The sequence below is a fragment of the Pseudophryne corroboree genome, chromosome 4 (assembly GCF_028390025.1).
Source record: "Pseudophryne corroboree isolate aPseCor3 chromosome 4, aPseCor3.hap2, whole genome shotgun sequence".
NCBI lineage: Eukaryota > Metazoa > Chordata > Amphibia > Anura > Myobatrachidae > Pseudophryne > Pseudophryne corroboree.
In genome coordinates this window covers 195,921,279-195,946,202 of record NC_086447.1, presented here as the reverse complement: position 1 = coordinate 195,946,202, position 24,924 = coordinate 195,921,279, and the positions used below count along the sequence as shown (strand labels likewise).

General features: G+C 45.9%; 1 protein-coding gene across 3 annotated transcripts in view; it reads right to left on the bottom strand.

Annotated features, from left to right (window-relative positions):
• Nucleotides 1-24,924, bottom strand: part of ARHGEF4 (Rho guanine nucleotide exchange factor 4) — a 443,120-nt gene that overhangs the window by 351,626 nt on the left and 66,570 nt on the right. The window contains exon 1 of one of the 3 annotated variants that reach the window (XM_063915710.1): nucleotides 20,323-20,376. The exons of the other annotated variants lie outside the window; for them this stretch is intronic. Coding sequence (XP_063771780.1) covers nucleotides 20,323-20,361 — 39 coding nt within the window. The 5' untranslated portion in view covers nucleotides 20,362-20,376. Of the gene's footprint in view, nucleotides 1-20,322; nucleotides 20,377-24,924 lie in introns of those variants that run through there. 3 annotated transcript variants of the gene reach the window in all.

Genomic DNA, 24,924 nt, shown 5'->3' with positions numbered 1-24,924 from the left:
ATTTACTTCAATAACATTAATTTCCACTAATTTCCAATAAATTTTGACCACCTCACAGCTCACAATATTGTTTTCATCCAGTTTAGGCCAAAAGGTTGCACCGAGGTAGCTGGATGACTAAGCTAAGCCACAGCAGTGAGCGTCACAAACATGTGGCACTTAAACTTCCAACATGGCACATCTAGGAAACAGAATGGCCCTGCAGTGGCAGACAGGGTGGCAGTTTAGTAAACAATACAAATGTTTGTCATCTACACAAGTTGACAGTCAGCAATGCTCCAAAAAACACATAATGCAAAGAAAAGAGGTGCAAGATAGAATAGGTGCAAGATGAAATTGTCCAGTGTCAACATTGCCAAATTTCCCATGTTACCTACACAAGGAATAGCCCCGTTACTGCAATTTGCATTATGGACAGTGCCATTTCTTGCAGTGGGCGAGCTGTGCGATCGCATGGGGCACGCGCCTCAATTCCTGCTGACTGGTATACTGCTCCCCCTCCTCCCTTACATAATACTCTGTTCGGGGGGGTGGAGGTTTGTGTAATGATGCGGTTGCGTAGTGACATCATGACGCAACCGCATCTTTTTGTGAAACTCCGCCCCTGAGCAGAGTACTATGGGCAGGGGAGGGGGAGCAGGATAGCAGCGCTGGTGCCCTGGCTGGCGCCCTGGCTGGCGCCAAGAGTATACACGTCTGGCAATGAGCATTATACACCCCTGGCAACGAGCATTATACACCCTTGGCAATGAGCATTATACACCCCTGGCAACGAGCATGACTCCCATATCATGAAACAACTGTCAACAAGCATTACACACCCACAGCAAAAAAATCCCTGGCAACGAACATGACACCCAGAGCCAGAGCATGGAACCCCTGGCAATGAGCTTTACAAGCATGACACCCAGGGCATGAAACCCCTGGCAACAAGCATGAAACCCCTGGCAATGAGCATGGAACCCAGAGCATAAAACCCCTGGCAACGAGCATGGAACCCAGAGCATGAAACCCCTGGCACCGAGCATGAAACCCCTGGCAATGAATATTACACACCCACAGCATAAAAAACCCTGGCAATGAGCATGACACCCAGAGCATAGAATCCCTGGCAACAAGCACTACCCTCCTCTGGCAATGAGCATGACATTTAGAGCATGAAACCCCTGGCAATAAGCAAGGAACCCAGAGCATGAAACTCCTGGCAACGAGCATGGAACCCAGAGCATGAAACCCTTGGCAATTAGCAGGTAATTTAATAGTAATTAGAAGCCTTACTGCAGGGCATAATGTATCACAGGCATTGCGGTGTGTGGCATAATATGGTGCAAAGGGCATTACTGTGTGGGGCTTAATATGGTGGATTTTTTTTTTCCTGTGGTGGCCGAGGTCCTGCGAGGCCATGCCGATTTTAGTGATGTCACGCCCACTCATAAATAGTTTTTTAAATGTCTATGGGGAGGCGCATTTTAGAATGTCTATGGGGTGTCACTTTTTTTACTGTTTGCACTGGGAGCCAAATTGTCTAGAAACAGCCCTGATTATGGACACGGAATGTAAGATTTCCATGCCTATAATTGAATGATGAATAGACCCCTTAGACTGTGTGCTCCACTTGCATTAATTCCTCTGCCCTTACTATGACACAGTCTCTGTCACATCAATCTCAGCTGTCACCCAATCATATAACTGGACAGGTCACTGACTACTACAAGACCAGCACACTCCCTAAATGCTGTAGTCTGCTATGAACAGGGACATGCAGGATGGTATTCAGATGTTAGATCTTCAGTCGATCTATTGACTGTACAGCCATGGCCAAAATTTTGAGAATGACACAAGTATTGGTTTTTACAAAATTTGCTGCTTCACAGTTTTTAGACCTTTTTATCAGATGTTACTATGGTGTACTGAAGTAAAATTACAAGCATTTCATAAGTGTCAAAGGCTTTTATTAACAATTACATAAAGTTTATGCAGAGTCAATATTTGCAGTGTTGACCCTTCTTTTTCAAGACCTCTGCAATTCGCCCTGGCATGCTGTCAAACAACTTCTGGGCTACATACTGACTGATGACCGCACATTCTTGCATAATCAATGCTTGGAGTTCATCAGAATATTTGGGTTTTTGTTTGTCCACCCGTCTCCTGAGGATTGACCACAAGTTCTCAATGAGATTAATCAATTAGGGTCTGAGGAGTTTCCTGGCCATGGACCTAAAACTTCAATGTTTTGTTCCCCGAGCCACTTAGTTATCACTTTTGCCTTATGGTAAGGTGCTCCATCATGCTAGAAAAGGATTGTTCGTCACCAAACTGTTCTTGGATGGTTGGGAGAAGTTGCTCTTGGAGGATGTTTGGGTACCATTCTTTATTCATGGCTCTGTTCTTAGACAAAATTCGGAGTCAGCCCACTCCCTTGGCTGAGAGGCAACCCCAAACATGAATGGTCTCAGGATGCTTTACTGTTATCATTACAGAGGACTGATGGTAGCGCTCACCTTTCCTTCTCCAGACAAGCTTTTTTTCAGATGCCCTAAACAGGATTGAACTGGTCCACAGGGCTACAGGGGAAACCCCCAGTGGGCCCAATTGGCTGGTGGCCCACACCTTCTCTAGGGATCAGGTTCCAGATTGTGCACTTGAATTATACATTATGCATACTGTATGTTACATTATACTGCAAAGTTCTATAATGTATTTATCATGCATGCACTGACAGTATTTACTATCTATCTATCTATCTATCTATCTATCTATCTATCTATCTATCTAGGGGCCCAGACCATGCACTTGCTTATGGCTAGCCTAGCCTCTAAGCATGGACCCATACCATGCATCCCCACGGTGGGTCCCTCATGCCCCAGTCCGACACTGGCCCTAAACAATCTGATAGAGTATTCATTAGAGAAAATTGCTTTACCCCAGTCCAATCCCTGTACCTTTTGCAGAATATCAGTCTGTCCCTGATGTTTTTCCTGGAGAGAAGTGGCTTCTTTGTTGCCCTTCTTGACACCAGGCCATCCTCCAAAAGTCACTGTGCATGCAGATGCACTCACACCTGCCTGCTGCCATTCCTGATGCCCCGATCCCGCAGCTGAATCAACTTTAGGAGATGGTCCTGGCGCTTGCTGGATGTTCATGGGGGTTCTGAAGCTTTCTTGAACCTCTCTCCTGGTTCTTGATGATCCGATAAATGGTTGATTTAGGTGCAATCTTACTTGCAGCAATATCCTTGTCTGAGAACCCCTATTTGTGCAATGATGACTGTACGTGTTTCCTTACAGGTAATCATTGTTGGAAGAACAATGATTTCAAGCACCACCTTCCTTTTAAAGCTTCCAGTTTGTTATTCTAATTCAATAAACAAGACAGAGTGATCTCCAGCCTTGTCCTAGTCTACACCCTCACCTTGGTTAACGGGAGAATCACTGACATGAGGTCAGCTGGTCCTTTTTTGGCAGGCTGGAAAACAATGGAAATTTTGTTTTTGGATGAAGTTCATTGTCATGGCAAAGAAGGACTTTGCAATTAATTGCAATTCATCTGATCACTCTTCATGACATTCTGCAGTATGTGCAAACTGCCATCATAAAAACTGAGGCTGCAAACTTTGTAAAATGAATATTTGTGTCATTCTCAAAGCTTTTGGCCATGGCTGTATACCAAGACAATGTAGCTCTACAGATTTAGCCATGTTCGTCTTACTGCGATGCGGCATGTTGCATCACGGCATGCTGCATGGCGTGCCTTTAGCAATTAATGGAGTGATTGCTGGCTGTGAATAGTCACAGCCTGGCGCGCCATGCAGCAAACTGTGTTGCAGCATGCCTCATCGCAGCAAAGATGAGCATGGTTACATCTGTATTATACTACACCCATGCGGGAGATGACATATTGTAGCAAATAAGTAAAATGACTTTAGTAAATGCATCTAAAAACCTGTTAGCATAGTAAACATTCTAAACGTAAGGAGTTTTATGGAAATTCCAAAAGAGCCCGGAGACAACGGAACCATCTAGGACATAAGCAACAGGTTACTGATGCAGTTATCTGTATAGATGCAGCCTGTGCTGCATGATGGCAATCACTAGCTGCAGGTGACAGTATGAGGTAGAGATGAGCGGGTTCGGTTTCTCTGAATCCGAACCCGCCCGAACTTCATGTTTTTTTTCACGGGTCCGAGCGACTCGGATCTTCCCGCCTTGCTCGGTTAACCCGAGCGCGCCCGAACGTCATCATGACGCTGTCGGATTCTCGCGAGGCTCGGATTCTATCGCGAGACTCGGATTCTATATAAGGAGCCGTGCGTCGCCGCCATTTTCACACGTGCATTGAGATTGATAGGGAGAGGACGTGGCTGGCGTCCTCTCCATTTAGATTATAAAAGAGAGAGATTTACTGGAGCTTAGGACTAGGAGGAGTACTGTAGAAGTGTAGAGAGTGCAGAGAGTTTACTAGTGAGTGACCACCAGACAGTGCAGTTTATTTAATATATCCGTTCTCTGCCTGAAAAAAGCGATACACACAGTGACTCAGTCACATACCATATCTGTGTGCACTGCTCAGGCTCAGCCCAGTGTGCTGCATCATCTATATATATTATATATCTGTCTGACTGCTCAGCTCACACAGCTTATAATTGTGGGGGAGACTGGGGAGCACTGCAGTGCCAGTTATAGGTTATAGCAGGAGCCAGGAGTACATAATATTATATAGTGAGTGACCACCAGACAGTGCAGTTTATTTAATATATCCGTTCTCTGCCTGAAAAAAGCGATACACACAGTGACTCAGTCACATACCATATCTGTGTGCACTGCTCAGGCTCAGCCCAGTGTGCTGCATCATCTATATATATTATATATCTGTCTGACTGCTCAGCTCACACAGCTTATAATTGTGGGGGAGACTGGGGAGCACTGCAGTGCCAGTTATAGGTTATAGCAGGAGCCAGGAGTACATAATATTATATAGTGAGTGACCACCAGACAGTGCAGTTTATTTAATATATCCGTTCTCTGCCTGAAAAAAGCGATACACACAGTGACTCAGTCACATACCATATCTGTGTGCACTGCTCAGGCTCAGCCCAGTGTGCTGCATCATCTATATATATTATATATCTGTCTGACTGCTCAGCTCACACAGCTTATAATTGTGGGGGAGACTGGGGAGCACTGCAGTGCCAGTTATAGGTTATAGCAGGAGCCAGGAGTACATAATATTATATTAAAATTAAACAGTGCACACTTTTGCTGCAGGAGTGCCACTGCCAGTGTGACTGACCAGTGACCTGACCACACTGACCACCAGTATAGTTAGTAGTATACTTATATTGTGATTGCCTGAAAAAGTTAAACACTCGTCGTGTGACTTCACTTGTGTGTTGTTGTTTTTTTTATTCTATAAAAATAAAACTCATTCTGCTGACAGACAGTGTCCAGCAGGTCCGTCATTATATAATATATAATATATACCTGTCCGGCTGCAGTAGTGATATATATATATTTTTTATATCATTTATCATCCAGTCGCAGCAGACACAGTACGGTAGTTCACGGCTGTGGCTACCTCTGTGTCTGCACTCGGCAGGCAGTCCGTCCATAATTGTATACCACCTAACCGTGGTTTTTTTTTCTTTCTTCTTTATACATACATAGTTACATAGACATCTCTTTATCAACCAGTCTATATTAGCAGCAGACACAGTACAGTACGGTAGTTCACGGCTGTGGCTACCTCTGTGTCTGCACTCGGCAGGCAGTCCGTCCATAATTGTATACCACCTAACCGTGGTTTTTTTTTCTTTCTTCTTTATACATACATAGTTACATAGACATCTCTTTATCAACCAGTCTATATTAGCAGCAGACACAGTACAGTACGGTAGTTCACGGCTGTGGCTACCTCTGTGTCTGCACTCGGCAGGCAGTCCGTCCATAATTGTATACCACCTAACCGTGTTTTTTTTTTCTTTCTTCTTTATACATACATAGTTAAATAGACATCTCTTTATCAACCAGTCTATATTAGCAGCAGACACAGTACAGTACGGTAGTTCACGGCTGTGGCTACCTCTGTGTCTGCACTCGGCAGGCAGTCCGTCCATAATTGTATACCACCTAACCGTGGTTTTTTTTTCTTTCTTCTTTATACATACATAGTTACATAGACATCTCTTTATCAACCAGTCTATATTAGCAGCAGACACAGTACAGTACGGTAGTTCACGGCTGTGGCTACCTCTGTGTCTGCACTCGGCAGGCAGTCCGTCCATAATTGTATACCACCTAACCGTGGTTTTTTTTTCTTTCTTCTTTATACATACATAGTTACATAGACATCTCTTTATCAACCAGTCTATATTAGCAGCAGACACAGTACAGTACGGTAGTTCACGGCTGTGGCTACCTCTGTGTCTGCACTCGGCAGGCAGTCCATAATTGTATACTAGTATCCATCTCCATTGTTTACCTGAGGTGCCTTTTAGTTGTGCCTATTAAAATATGGAGAACAAAAATGTTGAGGTTCCAAAATTAGGGAAAGATCAAGATCCACTTCCACCTCGTGCTGAAGCTGCTGCCACTAGTCATGGCCGAGACGATGAAATGCCAGCAACGTCGTCTGCCAAGGCCGATGCCCAATGTCATAGTACAGAGCATGTCAAATCCAAAACACCAAATATCAGAAAAAAAAGGACTCCAAAACCTAAAATAAAATTGTCGTCGGAGAAGCGTAAACTTGCCAATATGCCATTTACGACACGGAGTGGCAAGGAACGGCTGAGGCCCTGGCCTATGTTCATGGCTAGTGGTTCAGCTTCACATGAGGATGGAAGCACTCAGCCTCTCGCTAGAAAAATGAAAAGACTCAAGCTGGCAAAAGCAGCACAGCAAAGAACTGTGCATTCTTCGAAATCCCAAATCCACAAGGAGAGTCCAATTGTGTCGGTTGCGATGCCTGACCTTCCCAACACTGGACGTGAAGAGCATGCGCCTTCCACCATTTGCACGCCCCCTGCAAGTGCTGGAAGGAGCACCCGCAGTCCAGTTCCTGATAGTCAGATTGAAGATGTCAGTGTTGAAGTACACCAGGATGAGGAGGATATGGGTGTTGCTGGCGCTGGGGAGGAAATTGACCAGGAGGATTCTGATGGTGAGGTGGTTTGTTTAAGTCAGGCACCCGGGGAGACACCTGTTGTCCGTGGGAGGAATATGGCCGTTGACATGCCAGGTGAAAATACCAAAAAAATCAGCTCTTCGGTGTGGAGGTATTTCACCAGAAATGCGGACAACAGGTGTCAAGCCGTGTGTTCCCTTTGTCAAGCTGTAATAAGTAGGGGTGAGGACGTTAACCACCTCGGAACATCCTCCCTTATACGTCACCTGCAGCGCATTCATAATAAGTCAGTGACAAGTTCAAAAACTTTGGGTGACAGCGGAAGCAGTCCACTGACCAGTAAATCCCTTCCTCTTGTAACCAAGCTCACGCAAACCACCCCACCAACTCCCTCAGTGTCAATTTCCTCCTTCCCCAGGAATGCCAATAGTCCTGCAGGCCATGTCACTGGCAATTCTGATGAGTCCTCTCCTGCCTGGGATTCCTCCGATGCATCCTTGCGTGTAACGCCTACTGCTGCTGGCGCTGCTGTTGTTGCTGCTGGGAGTCGATGGTCATCCCAGAGGGGAAGTCGTAAGCCCACTTGTACTACTTCCAGTAAGCAATTGACTGTTCAACAGTCCTTTGCGAGGAAGATGAAATATCACAGCAGTCATCCTGCTGCAAAGCGGATAACTGAGGCCTTGACAACTATGTTGGTGTTAGACGTGCGTCCGGTATCCGCCGTTAGTTCACAGGGAACTAGACAATTTATTGAGGCAGTGTGCCCCCGTTACCAAATACCATCTAGGTTCCACTTCTCTAGGCAGGCGATACCGAGAATGTACATGGACGTCAGAAAAAGACTCACCAGTGTCCTAAAAAATGCAGTTGTACCCAATGTCCACTTAACCACGGACATGTGGACAAGTGGAGCAGGGCAGGGTCAGGACTATATGACTGTGACAGCCCACTGGGTAGATGTATGGACTCCCGCCGCAAGAACAGCAGCGGCGGCACCAGTAGCAGCATCTCGCAAACGCCAACTCTTTCCTAGGCAGGCTACGCTTTGTATCACCGCTTTCCAGAATACGCACACAGCTGAAAACCTCTTACGGCAACTGAGGAAGATCATCGCGGAATGGCTTACCCCAATTGGACTCTCCTGTGGATTTGTGGCATCGGACAACGCCAGCAATATTGTGTGTGCATTAAATATGGGCAAATTCCAGCACGTCCCATGTTTTGCACATACCTTGAATTTGGTGGTGCAGAATTTTTTAAAAAACGACAGGGGCGTGCAAGAGATGCTGTCGGTGGCCAGAAGAATTGCGGGACACTTTCGGCGTACAGGCACCACGTACAGAAGACTGGAGCACCACCAAAAACTACTGAACCTGCCCTGCCATCATCTGAAGCAAGAAGTGGTAACGAGGTGGAATTCAACCCTCTATATGCTTCAGAGGTTGGAGGAGCAGCAAAAGGCCATTCAAGCCTATACAATTGAGCACGATATAGTAGGTGGAATGCACCTGTCTCAAGCGCAGTGGAGAATGATTTCAACGTTGTGCAAGGTTCTGATGCCCTTTGAACTTGCCACACGTGAAGTCAGTTCAGACACTGCCAGCCTGAGTCAGGTCATTCCCCTCATCAGGCTTTTGCAGAAGAAGCTGGAGACATTGAAGGAGGAGCTAACACGGAGCGATTCCGCTAGGCATGTGGGACTTGTGGATGGAGCCCTTAATTCGCTTAACAAGGATTCACGGGTGGTCAATCTGTTGAAATCAGAGCACTACATTTTGGCCACCGTGCTCGATCCTAGATTTAAAGCCTACCTTGGATCTCTCTTTCCGGCAGACACAAGTCTGCTGGGGTTGAAAGACCTGCTGGTGACAAAATTGTCAAGTCAAGCGGAACGCGACCTGTCAACATCTCCTCCTTCACATTCTCCCGCAACTGGGGGTGCGAGGAAAAGGCTCAGAATTCCGAGCCCACCCGCTGGCGGTGATGCAGGGCAGTCTGGAGCGACTGCTGATGCTGACATCTGGTCCGGACTGAAGGACCTGACAACGATTACGGACATGTCGTCTACTGTCACTTAGAGATGAGCGGGTTCGGTTTCTCTGAATCCGAACCCGCCAGAACTTCATGTTTTTTTTCACGGGTCCGAGCGACTCGGATCTTCCCGCCTTGCTCGGTTAACCCGAGCGCGCCCGAACGTCATCATGACGCTGTCGGATTCTCGCGAGGCTCGGATTCTATCGCGAGACTCGGATTCTATATAAGGAGCCGCGCGTCGCCGCCATTTTCACACGTGCATTGAGATTGATAGGGAGAGGACGTGGCTGGCGTCCTCTCCGTTTAGAATAGATTAGAGAGACACTTGATTTACTAATTTTGGGGAGCATTAGGAGTACTCAGTACAGTGCAGAGTTTTGCTGATAGTGACCACCAGTTTTATTTATAATCCGTTCTCTGCCTGAAAAAAGCGATACACAGCACACAGTGACTCAGTCACATACCATATCTGTGTGCACTGCTCAGGCTCAGGCCAGTGTGCTGCATCATCTATTATCTATATATAATATTATATATATCTGTCTGACTGCTCAGCTCACACAGCTTATAATTGTGGGGGAGACTGGGGAGCACTACTGCAGTGCCAGTTATAGGTTATAGCAGGAGCCAGGAGTACATAATATATTATATAGTGAGTGACCACCAGACACACAGTGCAGTTTATTTAATATATCCGTTCTCTGCCTGAAAAAAGCGATACACACAGTGACTCAGTCAGTCACATACCATATCTGTGTGCACTGCTCAGGCTCAGGCCAGTGTGCTGCATCATCTATATATATTATATATCTGTCTGACTGCTCAGCTCACACAGCTTATAATTGTGGGGGAGACTGGGGAGCACTACTGCAGTGCCAGTTATAGGTTATAGCAGGAGCCAGGAGTACATAATATTATATTAAAATTAAACAGTGCACACTTTTGCTGCAGGAGTGCCACTGCCAGTGTGACTAGTGACCTGACCACCAGTATATATAATATTAGTAGTATACTATCTCTTTATCAACCAGTCTATATTAGCAGCAGACACAGTACAGTGCGGTAGTTCACGGCTGTGGCTACCTCTGTGTCGGCACTCGGCAGCCCGTCCATAATTGTATATACCACCTAACCGTGGTTTTTTTTTCTTTCTTTATACATACATACTAGTTACGAGTATACTATCTCTTTATCAACCAGTCTATATTAGCAGCAGACACAGTACAGTGCGGTAGTTCACGGCTGTGGCTACCTCTGTGTCGGCACTCGGCAGCCCGTCCATAATTGTATATACCACCTAACCGTGGTTTTTTTTTCTTTCTTTATACATACATACTAGTTACGAGTATACTATCTCTTTATCAACCAGTCTATATATTAGCAGCAGACACAGTACAGTGCGGTAGTTCACGGCTGTGGCTACCTCTGTGTCGGCACTCGGCAGCCCGTCCATAATTGTATATACCACCTAACCGTGGTTTTTTTTTCTTTCTTTATACATACATACTAGTTACGAGTATACTATCTCTTTATCAACCAGTCTATATATTAGCAGCAGACACAGTACAGTGCGGTAGTTCACGGCTGTGGCTACCTCTGTGTCGGCACTCGGCAGCCCGTCCATAATTGTATATACCACCTAACCGTGGTTTTTTTTTCTTTCTTTATACATACATACTAGTTACGAGTATACTATCTCTTTATCAACCAGTCTATATTAGCAGCAGACACAGTACAGTGCGGTAGTTCACGGCTGTGGCTACCTCTGTGTCGGCACTCGGCAGCCCGTCCATAATTGTATATACCACCTAACCGTGGTTTTTTTTTCTTTCTTTATACATACATACTAGTTACGAGTATACTATCTCTTTATCAACCAGTCTATATATTAGCAGCAGACACAGTACAGTGCGGTAGTTCACGGCTGTGGCTACCTCTGTGTCGGCACTCGGCAGCCCGTCCATAATTGTATATACCACCTAACCGTGGTTTTTTTTTCTTTCTTTATACATACATACTAGTTACGAGTATACTATCTCTTTATCAACCAGTCTATATATTAGCAGCAGACACAGTACAGTGCGGTAGTTCACGGCTGTGGCTACCTCTGTGTCGGCACTCGGCAGCCCGTCCATAATTGTATATACCACCTAACCGTGGTTTTTTTTTCTTTCTTTATACATACATACTAGTTACGAGTATACTATCTCTTTATCAACCAGTCTATATATTAGCAGCAGACACAGTACAGTGCGGTAGTTCACGGCTGTGGCTACCTCTGTGTCGGCACTCGGCAGCCCGTCCATAATTGTATACTAGTATCCAATCCATCCATCTCCATTGTTTACCTGAGGTGCCTTTTAGTTGTGCCTATTAAAATATGGAGAACAAAAATGTTGAGGTTCCAAAATTAGGGAAAGATCAAGATCCACTTCCACCTCGTGCTGAAGCTGCTGCCACTAGTCATGGCCGAGACGATGAAATGCCAGCAACGTCGTCTGCCAAGGCCGATGCCCAATGTCATAGTACAGAGCATGTCAAATCCAAAACACCAAATATCAGTAAAAAAAGGACTCCAAAACCTAAAATAAAATTGTCGGAGGAGAAGCGTAAACTTGCCAATATGCCATTTACCACACGGAGTGGCAAGGAACGGCTGAGGCCCTGGCCTATGTTCATGGCTAGTGGTTCAGCTTCACATGAGGATGGAAGCACTCAGCCTCTCGCTAGAAAAATGAAAAGACTCAAGCTGGCAAAAGCAGCACAGCAAAGAACTGTGCATTCTTCGAAATCCCAAATCCACAAGGAGAGTCCAATTGTGTCGGTTGCGATGCCTGACCTTCCCAACACTGGACGTGAAGAGCATGCGCCTTCCACCATTTGCACGCCCCCTGCAAGTGCTGGAAGGAGCACCCGCAGTCCAGTTCCTGATAGTCAGATTGAAGATGTCAGTGTTGAAGTACACCAGGATGAGGAGGATATGGGTGTTGCTGGCGCTGGGGAGGAAATTGACCAGGAGGATTCTGATGGTGAGGTGGTTTGTTTAAGTCAGGCACCCGGGGAGACACCTGTTGTCCGTGGGAGGAATATGGCCGTTGACATGCCAGGTGAAAATACCAAAAAAATCAGCTCTTCGGTGTGGAGGTATTTCACCAGAAATGCGGACAACAGGTGTCAAGCCGTGTGTTCCCTTTGTCAAGCTGTAATAAGTAGGGGTAAGGACGTTAACCACCTCGGAACATCCTCCCTTATACGTCACCTGCAGCGCATTCATAATAAGTCAGTGACAAGTTCAAAAACTTTGGGTGACAGCGGAAGCAGTCCACTGACCAGTAAATCCCTTCCTCTTGTAACCAAGCTCACGCAAACCACCCCACCAACTCCCTCAGTGTCAATTTCCTCCTTCCCCAGGAATGCCAATAGTCCTGCAGGCCATGTCACTGGCAATTCTGACGAGTCCTCTCCTGCCTGGGATTCCTCCGATGCATCCTTGCGTGTAACGCCTACTGCTGCTGGCGCTGCTGTTGTTGCCGCTGGGAGTCGATGGTCATCCCAGAGGGGAAGTCGTAAGCCCACTTGTACTACTTCCAGTAAGCAATTGACTGTTCAACAGTCCTTTGCGAGGAAGATGAAATATCACAGCAGTCATCCTACTGCAAAGCGGATAACTGAGTCCTTGACAACTATGTTGGTGTTAGACGTGCGTCCGGTATCCGCCGTTAGTTCACAGGGAACTAGACAATTTATTGAGGCAGTGTGCCCCCGTTACCAAATACCATCTAGGTTCCACTTCTCTAGGCAGGCGATACCGAGAATGTACACGGACGTCAGAAAAAGACTCACCAGTGTCCTAAAAAATGCAGTTGTACCCAATGTCCACTTAACCACGGACATGTGGACAAGTGGAGCAGGGCAGGGTCAGGACTATATGACTGTGACAGCCCACTGGGTAGATGTATGGACTCCCGCCGCAAGAACAGCAGCGGCGGCACCAGTAGCAGCATCTCGCAAACGCCAACTCTTTCCTAGGCAGGCTACGCTTTGTATCACCGCTTTCCAGAATACGCACACAGCTGAAAACCTCTTACGGCAACTGAGGAAGATCATCGCGGAATGGCTTACCCCAATTGGACTCTCCTGTGGATTTGTGGCATCGGACAACGCCAGCAATATTGTGTGTGCATTAAATATGGGCAAATTCCAGCACGTCCCATGTTTTGCACATACCTTGAATTTGGTGGTGCAGAATTTTTTAAAAAACGACAGGGGCGTGCAAGAGATGCTGTCGGTGGCCAGAAAAATTGCGGGACACTTTCGGCGTACAGGCACCACGTACAGAAGACTGGAGCACCACCAAAAACTACTGAACCTGCCCTGCCATCATCTGAAGCAAGAAGTGGTAACGAGGTGGAATTCAACCCTCTATATGCTTCAGAAGTTGGAGGAGCAGCAAAAGGCCATTCAAGCCTATACAATTGAGCACGATATAGTAGGTGGAATGCACCTGTCTCAAGTGCAGTGGAGAATGATTTCAACGTTGTGCAAGGTTCTGATGCCCTTTGAACTTGCCACACGTGAAGTCAGTTCAGACACTGCCAGCCTGAGTCAGGTCATTCCCCTCATCAGGCTTTTGCAGAAGAAGCTGGAGGCATTGAAGAAGGAGCTAAAAGGGAGCGATTCCGCTAGGCATGTGGGACTTGTGGATGCAGCCCTTAATTCGCTTAACAAGGATTCACGGGTGGTCAATCTGTTGAAATCAGAGCACTACATTTTGGCCACCGTGCTCGATCCTAGATTTAAAGCCTACCTTGGATCTCTCTTTCCGGCAGACACAGGTCTGCTGGGGTTGAAAGACCTGCTGGTGACAAAATTGTCAAGTCAAGCGGAACGCGACCTGTCAACATCTCCTCCTTCACATTCTCCCGCAACTGGGGGTGCGAGGAAAAGGCTCAGAATTCCGAGCCCACCCGCTGGCGGTGATGCAGGGCAGTCTGGAGCGACTGCTGATGCTGACATCTGGTCCGGACTGAAGGACCTGACAACGATTACGGACATGTCGTCTACTGTCACTGCATATGATTCTCTCAACATTGATAGAATGGTGGAGGATTATATGAGTGACCGCATCCAAGTAGGCACGTCACACAGTCCGTACTTATACTGGCAGGAAAAAGAGGCAATTTGGAGGCCCTTGCACAAACTGGCTTTATTCTACCTAAGTTGCCCACCCACAAGTGTGTACTCCGAAAGAGTGTTTAGTGCCGCCGCTCACCTTGTCAGCAATCGGCGTACGAGGTTACATCCAGAAAATGTGGAGAAGATGATGTTCATTAAAATGAATTATAATCAATTCCTCCGCGGAGACATTGACCAGCAGCAATTGCCTCCACAAAGTACACAGGGAGCTGAGATGGTGGATTCCAGTGGGGACGAATTGATAATCTGTGAGGAGGGGGATGTACACGGTGATATATCGGAGGGTGAAGATGAGGTGGACATCTTGCCTCTGTAGAGCCAGTTTGTGCAAGGAGAGATTAATTGCTTCTTTTTTGGGGGGGGTCCAAACCAACCCGTCATATCAGTCACAGTCGTGTGGCAGACCCTGTCACTGAAATGATGGGTTGGTTAAAGTGTGCATGTCCTGTTTTGTTTATACAACATAAGGGTGGGTGGGAGGGCCCAAGGACAATTCCATCTTGCACCTCTTTTTTCTTTTCTTTTTCTTTGCATCATGTGCTGATTGGGGAGGGTTTTTTGGAAGGGACATCCTGCGTGACACTGCAGTGCCACTCCTAGATGGGCCCGGTGTTTGTGTCGGCCACTAGGGTCGCTAATCTTACTCACACAGTCAGCTACCTCATTGCGCCTCTTTTTTTCTTTGCGTCATGTGCTGTTTGGGGAGGGTTTTTTGGAAGGGACATCCTGCGTGACACTGCAGTGCCACTCCTAGATGGGCCCGGTGTTTGTGTCGGCCACTAGGGTCGCTAATCTTACTCACACAGCTACCTCATTGCGCCTCTTTTTTTCTTTGCGTCATGTGCTGTTTGGGGAGGGTTTTTTGGAAGGGACATCCTGCGTGACACTGCAGTGCCACTTCTAGATGGGCCCGGTGTTTGTGTCGGCCACTAGGGTCGCTTATCTTACTCACACAGCGACCTCGGTGCAAATTTTAGGACTAAAAATAATATTGTGAGGTGTGAGGTATTCAGAATAGACTGAAAATGAGTGTAAATTATGGTTTTTGAGGTTAATAATACTTTGGGATCAAAATGACCCCCAAATTCTATGATTTAAGCTGTTTTTTAGTGTTTTTTGAAAAAAACACCCGAATCCAAAACACACCCGAATCCGACAAAAAAAATTCGGTGAGGTTTTGCCAAAACGCGTTCGAACCCAAAACACGGCCGCGGAACCGAACCCAAAACCAAAACACAAAACCCGAAAAATTTCAGGCGCTCATCTCTACTGTCACTGCATATGATTCTCTCAACATTGATAGAATGGTGGAGGATTATATGAGTGACCGCATCCAAGTAGGCACGTCACACAGTCCGTACTTATACTGGCAGGAAAAAGAGGCAATTTGGAGGCCCTTGCACAAACTGGCTTTATTCTACCTAAGTTGCCCTCCCACAAGTGTGTACTCCGAAAGAGTGTTTAGTGCCGCCGCTCACCTTGTCAGCAATCGGCGTGCGAGGTTACATCCAGAAAATGTGGAGAAGATGATGTTCATTAAAATTAATTATAATCAATTCCTCCGCGGAGACATTGACCAGCAGCAATTGCCTCCACAAAGTACACAGGGAGCTGAGATGGTGGATTCCAGTGGGGACGAATTGATAATTTGTGAGGAGGGGGATGTACACGGTGATATATCGGAGGGTGATGATGAGGTGGACATCTTGCCTCTGTAGAGCCAGTTTGTGCAAGGAGAGATTAATTGCTTCTTTTTTGGGGGGGGGTCCAAACCAACCCGTCATATCAGTCACAGTCGTGTGGCAGACCCTGTCACTGAAATGATGGGTTGGTTAAAGTGTGCATGTCCTGTTTTGTTTATACAACATAAGGGTGGGTGGGAGGGCCCAAGGACAATTCCATCTTGCACCTCTTTTTTCTTTTCTTTTTCTTTGCATCATGTGCTGATTGGGGAGGGTTTTTTGGAAGGGACATCCTGCGTGACACTGCAGTGCCACTCCTAAATGGGCCCGGTGTTTGTGTCGGCCACTAGGGTCGCTAATCTTACTCACACAGCTACCTCATTGCGCCTCTTTTTTTCTTTGCGTCATGTGCTGTTTGGGGAGGGTTTTTTGGAAGGGACATCCTGCGTGACACTGCAGTGCCACTCCTAGATGGGCCCGGTGTTTGTGTCGGCCACTAGGGTCGCTAATCTTACTCACACAGCTACCTCATTGCGCCTCTTTTTTTCTTTGCGTCATGTGCTGTTTGGGGAGGGTTTTTTGGAAGGGACATCCTGCGTGACACTGCAGTGCCACTCCTAGATGGGCCCGGTGTTTGTGTCGGCCACTAGGGTCGCTAATCTTACTCACACAGCTACCTCATTGCGCCTCTTTTTTTCTTTGCGTCATGTGCTGTTTGGGGAGGGTTTTTTGGAAGGGCCATCCTGCGTGACACTGCAGTGCCACTCCTAGATGGGCCCGATGTTTGTGTCGGCCACTAGGGTCGCTAATCTTACTCACACAGCTACCTCATTGCGCCTCTTTTTTTCTTTGCGTCATGTGCTGTTTGGGGAGGGTTTTTTGGAAGGGACATCCTGCGTGACACTGCAGTGCCACTCCTAGATGGGCCCGGTGTTTGTGTCGGCCACTAGGGTCGCTTATCTTACTCACACAGCGACCTCGGTGCAAATTTTAGGACTAAAAATAATATTGTGAGGTGTGAGGTATTCAGAATAGACTGAAAATGAGTGTAAATTATGGTTTTTGAGGTTAATAATACTTTGGGATCAAAATGACCCCCAAATTCTATGATTTAAGCTGTTTTTTAGTGTTTTTTGAAAAAAACACCCGAATCCAAAACACACCCGAATCCGACAAAAAAAATTCGGTGAGGTTTTGCCAAAACGCGTTCGAACCCAAAACACGGCCGCGGAACCGAACCCAAAACCAAAACACAAAACCCGAAAAATTTCAGGCGCTCATCTCTAGTATGAGGAAACTATCAGGAACATAATGTGCTGCAGAGCATGCTGGGAACTGTTGCTGTAGCTAGAAGATCACAAGTAACTTCTCTTCAGTAAAATACAGCCTTGCTGCATCCCGAAACAACCCTATTATTAGAGCTGCTGACTACTCTATGCTCACAGGCCTGACAGTATTATGGTGTTATGTTCTGTCCTTGTATGTTGCTCATAAATGGTGTTAAATACATATATATTACTTTTATAAGTGATGATCAGCAATGATTTACAGTGTTCTGTCCAGTAACACTGACAATGCTTTATGAATCACAATGCATTTACTGTTCATTACTCAGTTAATTACAAGTGCACACATGTTACATCAGGGACTTAGCATTAAACAATGATTGTATATTGCCATGACTCTTCAGTGATTGGTTAAACCCATTGAAATACAATGTTTCACATTTTCAGAGGTTTTGATCATTGTAGTATGGTGCCCCCTAACCTTTCTTTCTAGGGGTATATACACACGGTGAGATATTTTCTTTCGATTTTGACTATATAGTCAAAATCGCAAGAAAAGTTAGTGCAGATCGCAAGGTGAAAGTCACCTTGCGATCCCGTTTCGATCCCGATGTGCGGTCCTGCCAGGTCGGCATCGCAAGAAAAGATAGACTGTGCAGGCAAGTCAATCCTTGCTAGATCGGTGTACTATCTAGTTCATCTCACATGTCAATGACATCTCACATAAGCCAAAATCTCACATAAGCCAAAATCTCACAGCCAAAATCGTAAGCACACATATCTCAAGAAAAGTTAGTCAAAATCGGTGCTGTTGGGCTCCGGGGAGTTCAAGGAAAATCGGGCATAGCAAGGATCTCACAGTGTGTACACACCCTAAGTCCACATGTTTATGCCTATTGGCTCAACAAGTGTGTGTTGGCCAGTAGTGAAATGGTTCAACAGATAATAAGGAGATTATTTATTAAACTGAAATCAGTCAAAACTCTGGAGAAAACAGCAGTTCTCTCCATAGATGAGCTATTACAGCTTGTTATTTGCTGCAAAGTAACATCATCTCAGGATGGAATGACTTAACTGTACCATAGCTGTACACTTATAATGTGGTTTAGCCTCACATGAGTGTAGCGTAAACAAGGAAGTGAAGAATGACTTTCTAGTTTGGCTGGTAGAAGTAGGCTGCCAGTTATAAGAAAATAATTATCACAGCATAGCCCCAGTATGGTAAATAACAGTAATAATGCAGTTAAGTATTTTTTCAATATACAGCAATACACAATCATAGTTAGTGTGGGGGGGGGGGGGGGGGGGGAGAGTGAGTGGCCTCTCGCCCCCATCTATCTTTGTGCCACTCACAGGCTTGGGAGAGTCAAATAAAACTCAGAAGACTGTGCCATGCACGCAGCCAGTCTGGCTCTCTGTGTGGCCAGACCGACCCAACAGGATTGGTCCTTCTGGCAAATGGCCAGTCCAGCCCTGTGTGTCTTTGTGTGTGTGTGTGTGTGTGTGTGTGTGTGTGTGTGTGTGTGTGAGGGAGGGAGGGAGGGAGGGAGGGGGGGGTATTTATCAAAGCTCAGAGAGAGAGATATTTGTGAGAAATAAAGTATCAGCCAATTAGCTGCTGTGTTACAGTTTGCAGGCTGCATTTGAAAAATGACAGGAGCTGACTGGTTTGTATTTTATCTCTCACAATTTCTCTTTCTCCCCAAGCTTTGATAAATATCGCCCTTGGTCAAAAAAACTAGTGAAAAATAAAAATTATTATCATTACCAGGAAACAAATTTAGATGTCTCAGGTAGGAAAGTGATTTCTCAAGAGGAAATGACAGCAACATAAACATTTCTGTTTATCTGACAGAATGACTTCCGCAGCTGATAACGTGTATATATGCCCAGCTGATGAACAGTGATAACAAATGTCCAAATCCTTTGCCGTCACTGTAGAATCACGTCACTGTACCATCTTACAGTTCTCCCAGAGTGAATACCACACTGTAATAGTACACTTGTAAACTTTCCCTCAGCCCACACCTGCACAGGGAATCTATCCCATGTATCAACCTCCCTTTCTTTAATACTAGCTACAATAACATTATCAAACTATTTTTGGATCTGAGCTTAAATTATACATACAAATTGTTGTCCTCCAACCCCTCCCTAAAATTACATAATTGCATCTGAATGTGCAAGACACCAGTAGCGCACATGTTATATACACCGTACACAAACTCAAGTCAACATGATTTCTTTTACAACTCAATTATCAATTTTACAACTCAATTATCAATTAAACCATTTGAAAAAAATAATTCAGCAAGTTTGTCTGTGATACAGGTTGAGTATCCCTTATCCAAAATGCTTGGAACCAGAGGTATTTTGGATATCGGATTTTTCCGTATTTTGGAATAATTGCATACCATAATGAGATATCATGGTGATGGGACCTAAGTCTAAGCACAGAATACATTTATGTTACATATACACCTTATACACACAACTGGAAGGTAATTTTAGCCAATATTTTTTGTAACTTTGTGCATTGAACAAAGTGTATCTATATTCACACAATTCATTTATGTTTCATATACACCTTATACACACAGCCTGAAGGTCATTTAATACAATATTTTTAATAACTGTGTGTATTAAACAAAGTTTGTGTACATTGAGCCATCAAAAAACAAAGGTTTCACTATCTCACTCTCACGCAAAAAAGTCCGTATTTCGGAATATTCCGTATTTCGGAATATTTGGATATGGGATACTCAACCTGTATCCGTATTTTCTTTCATTTTAAACACAATGTAATAAGGCAACAAAGTATTTCTTTAATGAGACAATACACAACAAAGCCTGTACGTAGAATACGCTAGTACAAAGATTCTCCAATTATTAAGCATTAATCCCAGGAAAAGGTTTTTCTGCATTCCATCATACAGCCTTGACATCCATTTGTGAGAGAAACATTCTTTACATAGCTATGAGAAGTGAATATGGCTTACCTTGAAGAAGCTCCGCAGAAAGTACATAACGCTGAACATTTCTGAAACTTATAAAATTGTCCCACACTCCGGACCCAGATTAAAGGATGCAATTATTGTTCTCTTCCCCCTGCTGGGTCTTAGGTTGCATGCATTCTTGTTGCTATTTTAGACAGTCTTAGCACCAGCGAAAACTGTGAGCTATGCCAGAAGCTTATGCTAAGGAGCTGAATAACAATTAGGGTTTATCTGTGCTGTGCTGAACTGTATGACAGTACAAACAGGTTTGTTCACAGTTTACAGGCTGGGGTAGTATCTACTAGGCATGCTCCGAGATGTGCCATTGTGTGCATTGAATAATGTGAGAGTGCTTGGCTAGTTCACTGGCAACTATTGAGGCTAGACTGAAATTTACATCTTCTTTTTCACTTGCATGTTGGATTGTGCTACTTGGAAACAAAAAACTGGGGGAAGATTACGTCATTTTTATGCTGAATGAGAATACCCCATGTCAAGACAATTAGCAAGTATAACGATTAAATGTGTAATGGAGGTAATGAGCTGATCCATAATTTAAAGGTGCAGTGTCTTGGTCATTGATAACAACAAATTATTAGACCGGTCATACTGTAGGGGCCTAATTATCATAAAAATATGCAAAAACTGCCGTTTCTTCAGCAAGCAATTGTAAGCAGTAGTAGGTTTGCTTTTTTAGCAAAAATGCTACTGAAGGGGGCGTGGCCAGGATGGGCATGGAGTAGTACTAACATTGTGTAGCTCGCCAGCCTATATATCCTGCAGTAATATCCTGCCCCCCCTGAAATGGTTCTGGACCAGCTGCTGCCGTTTACTGAGCCGTTGGATCCGTTTCTGTGCGGGCACCCTGGTGTGCGCTGGTCCAGCGTGAAATGCAGCGGGCTCACGCTCTCTGCATCCGGAAGTTCGGCTCCCTGCTACTCGCCGCCGCCCGCTACAGCCAGCCGAGCCTCTAGTGAGCATGAGGGGAGACCTAGCGTCTGCAGCTCCGTCTGGCGGTGTGAGCACCCGGAGCGTTCACTGAGCTGCCGCCCTGATCTCCCTGCACTTTCTGCCGCTGACTGCCTACGGATTGCCCCCTGGACCCCCCTGCTGTGCTGTGAGCCTACACTTAGGTATAACTCAGGTACAAGGGGCGCGGGTCTGCTGCTGTGGGGAGGCCTAACATTGGGAGCCGGTGCTGGGTTTATTGGATGCCTCTCGTGGAGTTTACACCATCTCTCCCCTCCTCCTGCTGTGCTCATAAGACCCTCTGCCTTCGCCCATATTGTTACAGGGTGCAGTGCTGTGGTACTGATTTAACGTGCCTCACAAAGTCTGCATAGGGATCACACTGCTGGGTTCCCTGCTGCGACCTGCATTCACCTGGCTCCTTTTAGCAATTATAACCGGGAACTCTGGTCCTATCATCTACCTATATACATACTAGCTGGCCTTATCATAGTGTGTTGGTGTGAACACCCCCTCTCTTTGTCTGCATTTGCTTTGATATATCCTGTTGGCCGGTTGGAGCGGCATCGTGTTATCCAAAATGGTGAGAGGCCGCCAGCACAGTGCGGCGGCGGGCGCGATGGAAAAGTTTGTTCGTAACCCTGGCCCTCAGCAGCAGAGGGGAGAGCCTGTACGACCTGGGACGTCGCCCCCATCTCCTGCATATAGTTCTCCCTCCTCTGACCCACCAGATGCTGCGTTACAGAGAGTGTTGGATGCGGTGACTGCCAGTGAGGTGCGTTTGGCTGATAAAATCGGGCAGGTGCAGTCTGACCTCTCCATTATTCATCAGGACCTCCAGCGTGTGAGAGAGCGGGTAGGAGAGGCCGAGACCCATATCTCCAATGTTGAGGACTCTGTTGCCCCGCTGGGGCGCCGTACTGATGCTTTGGAATCTCAAATGACTGATGTGCGCAAAAAGCTGACGGATATGGAGGGACACTTCTGGCGCAATAATGTCCGTTTCATTGGCTTACCTGAGAAAGAGGAGGGCTCATCCCCTGAAGAATTTCTCGAAAAATGGCTCAGGGACACCTTTTGGGTCTGAGAAATTTTCGCCTTACTTCACCATTGAATGGGCTCATAGAGTTCCAATGCGTCCACTGCCTCCAGGGGCTCCTCCCCGCACTTTTATTGCGATATTCCTCCATTTCCGTGACCGGGACGTTGTTCTGAAGCTTGCTCGCACGAAAGGTCCTTTGAAATGGAACGGGTCGCCTATATTGGTCTTCCCGGATTTTGCGGTGGATGTACAAAAATATAGGGCTCAATTCTTGCCTGTTAAGAGGAGCTACGTGAACTTGACCTGCCATATGCCATGCTCTTTCTATCGAGACTGCGGGTGGTGGCTGATGGTGAAACAAAATTTTTTCCGACTCCTCGTGAGGCCATGTTGTGGTTGGACAGACGATTCCCGGCAAGGCATGCTCTTGCTGATCCTTGACTTTTCCGTATAGCTCTGGATACAGGACTTTTTTGCTGTGTCGGCTGTGAATATATGCTATCTACTGCGGGGTGGCGGGATGAGGGAGTGTTTACTTGATTCTGGTTTCTTTTTCATTCTCTGCTGCTCTGCTTCAACTATTTAGATATGTTATTTATCAATCTGTATTCTAGATCTGATATCTCTCTTACATTTTTTTTTTTGGGGAGGTGGTTATATGTAGTTTGATGTATATGGTCCTGTAATATCCGTATATATGTTTTATTTTGGGTATTGCACAGGCCTAGGGGGTGGATCTCTATGATTCACCCTAATTTTTTCAAGGGTGTTATGGTTGGTGGCTGGAAGCTACCTCCTTTTTTTTTTTTCCCCAAGAGCCATTATATTCTTGGCCCCGAATAGGGTGTATTTGCACTAGTTAATGGTGCAACAAATTTTTGTTTGTTTTATTCTCTAGGACTTTGTATTTTGTTTTGGGATCCAAGTATGCTACATGTTGGGGGTGGTATACAGGGTGGGGGGAAGCGGGTTGTTCCGGGCTGTGATTGTTATAGGCAAAGACGTTTCTGTTATAACTGTACGTGGATTGTTGCTGTGTTTTTTGTTTTTTTTAGGCACTGGTGTCCGGCACTTGCGCATTTGCATGGCGGAATTGGCTGGCTGCGGGGTGGGGTGCTTCTTATGCTTTCTGACGTCTTATGGCTGGGCTTAAGGTAATGTCGTGGAATGTGAGGGGGCTCAATGATAAAATTAAGAGATCCCTGGTGCTTCGACAGATTAGACACTGTGCCGCTGATATCGTCTGTCTTATAGAAACTCACTTGGTGGGTGGTAAGATTCTTTCTTTGAAGAGACCCTGGGTGGGATGGGCCATGCATACTTCTGCCTCTCGTGGAGTTTCAGTTGTTATTAGAAGAACCGTCCCTTTTGTGCTGGAGTCTATACAAACAGATCCCTGGAGCAGATATGTATTTTTGAACTGTAGATTATACTATGCTCCTGTACTCCTTTTAGCCGTGTATGTGCCTCCCCCTTACTCCCCTGATGTCCTTAAGGAGGCTGCTGGGTTTATGGCCTCGTTTCCTGGGATATCTGTTGTTTGCCTGGGGGATTTCAATAATGTGTTGGATGTGGCGCTGGACAGGTTCTCTGCATCTACATCTTCTGTGTCTCCTGGGAAATCCACCTTTGCTGATGTGGTGTCGGGGTTGGGCCTGGTCGATCCCTGGAGATTGAGACATCCATCTCTTAAACAGTACTCCTGTTTCTCTCATTCTCATTCTTCATTCTCTAGGATTGATCTGCCCCTCCTCTCGAGCGACATGGTCCCCCAGGTTAGTGGTATTAGATATGAGACTAGGGGTATATCATATCACTCCCCTTTGACTTTTACCTTAGACTTCCACTGTTCTACGGGCCAGGCCATATGGAAATTTAATCCGTTTTGGCTAGTACATATGGGGGAAGGGTCTGAATTGGTGGCCGCATGGCGGGAGTTCTTTGAACTAAATAATGCCGAAAAAGTTATTTCTAACCTATGGGACACATTCAAGGCGTTTCTGAGGGGTAGTTTGATTAAACGGGTGTCTACTTTGAAGTCCTTTTATAGGCGTCGGGAGGCTGAGCTAGAGGCCCAGAGTGTCGCTGCGGAGTTACAGTACTTGCAGGACTTTTTGGACAGTTCTAAATTGGCCTGGTTATCAGCTCAAAGGGAATGGAAAAATTACTTAATGGACAAGACTCAGCATAGACTTCTTTTCTCCTCACACACCTTTTATGCCACTGGTGATAGGCCTGGGATGTACCTGGCTTCCCTTGCACGGGGTGATCGAACAACTAATGTTGTAATTGAGATTGTAACCTCGGATGGTGTTTCTCTGACACAGACTCCACAGATTGCGTCAGAATTTGTGTCTTATTATAGATGTCTGTATGGTTCCAAACTAGACTGTACTCCGTTGCAACTAAACGAATACTTAGACACCATTCGTTTCCCCACCTTATCCTGTGAAGCTTGCGACCTCTTGGAGGCACCCATCTCACTTGAAGAAATGATGGCCGCTGTTAAGGCCTCTCCTAGTGGTAAAGCCTCAGGTTTGGATGGCATACCTTCTGAGGTATATAAGCAGCATTTGGATTTTTTCGTCCCTCAT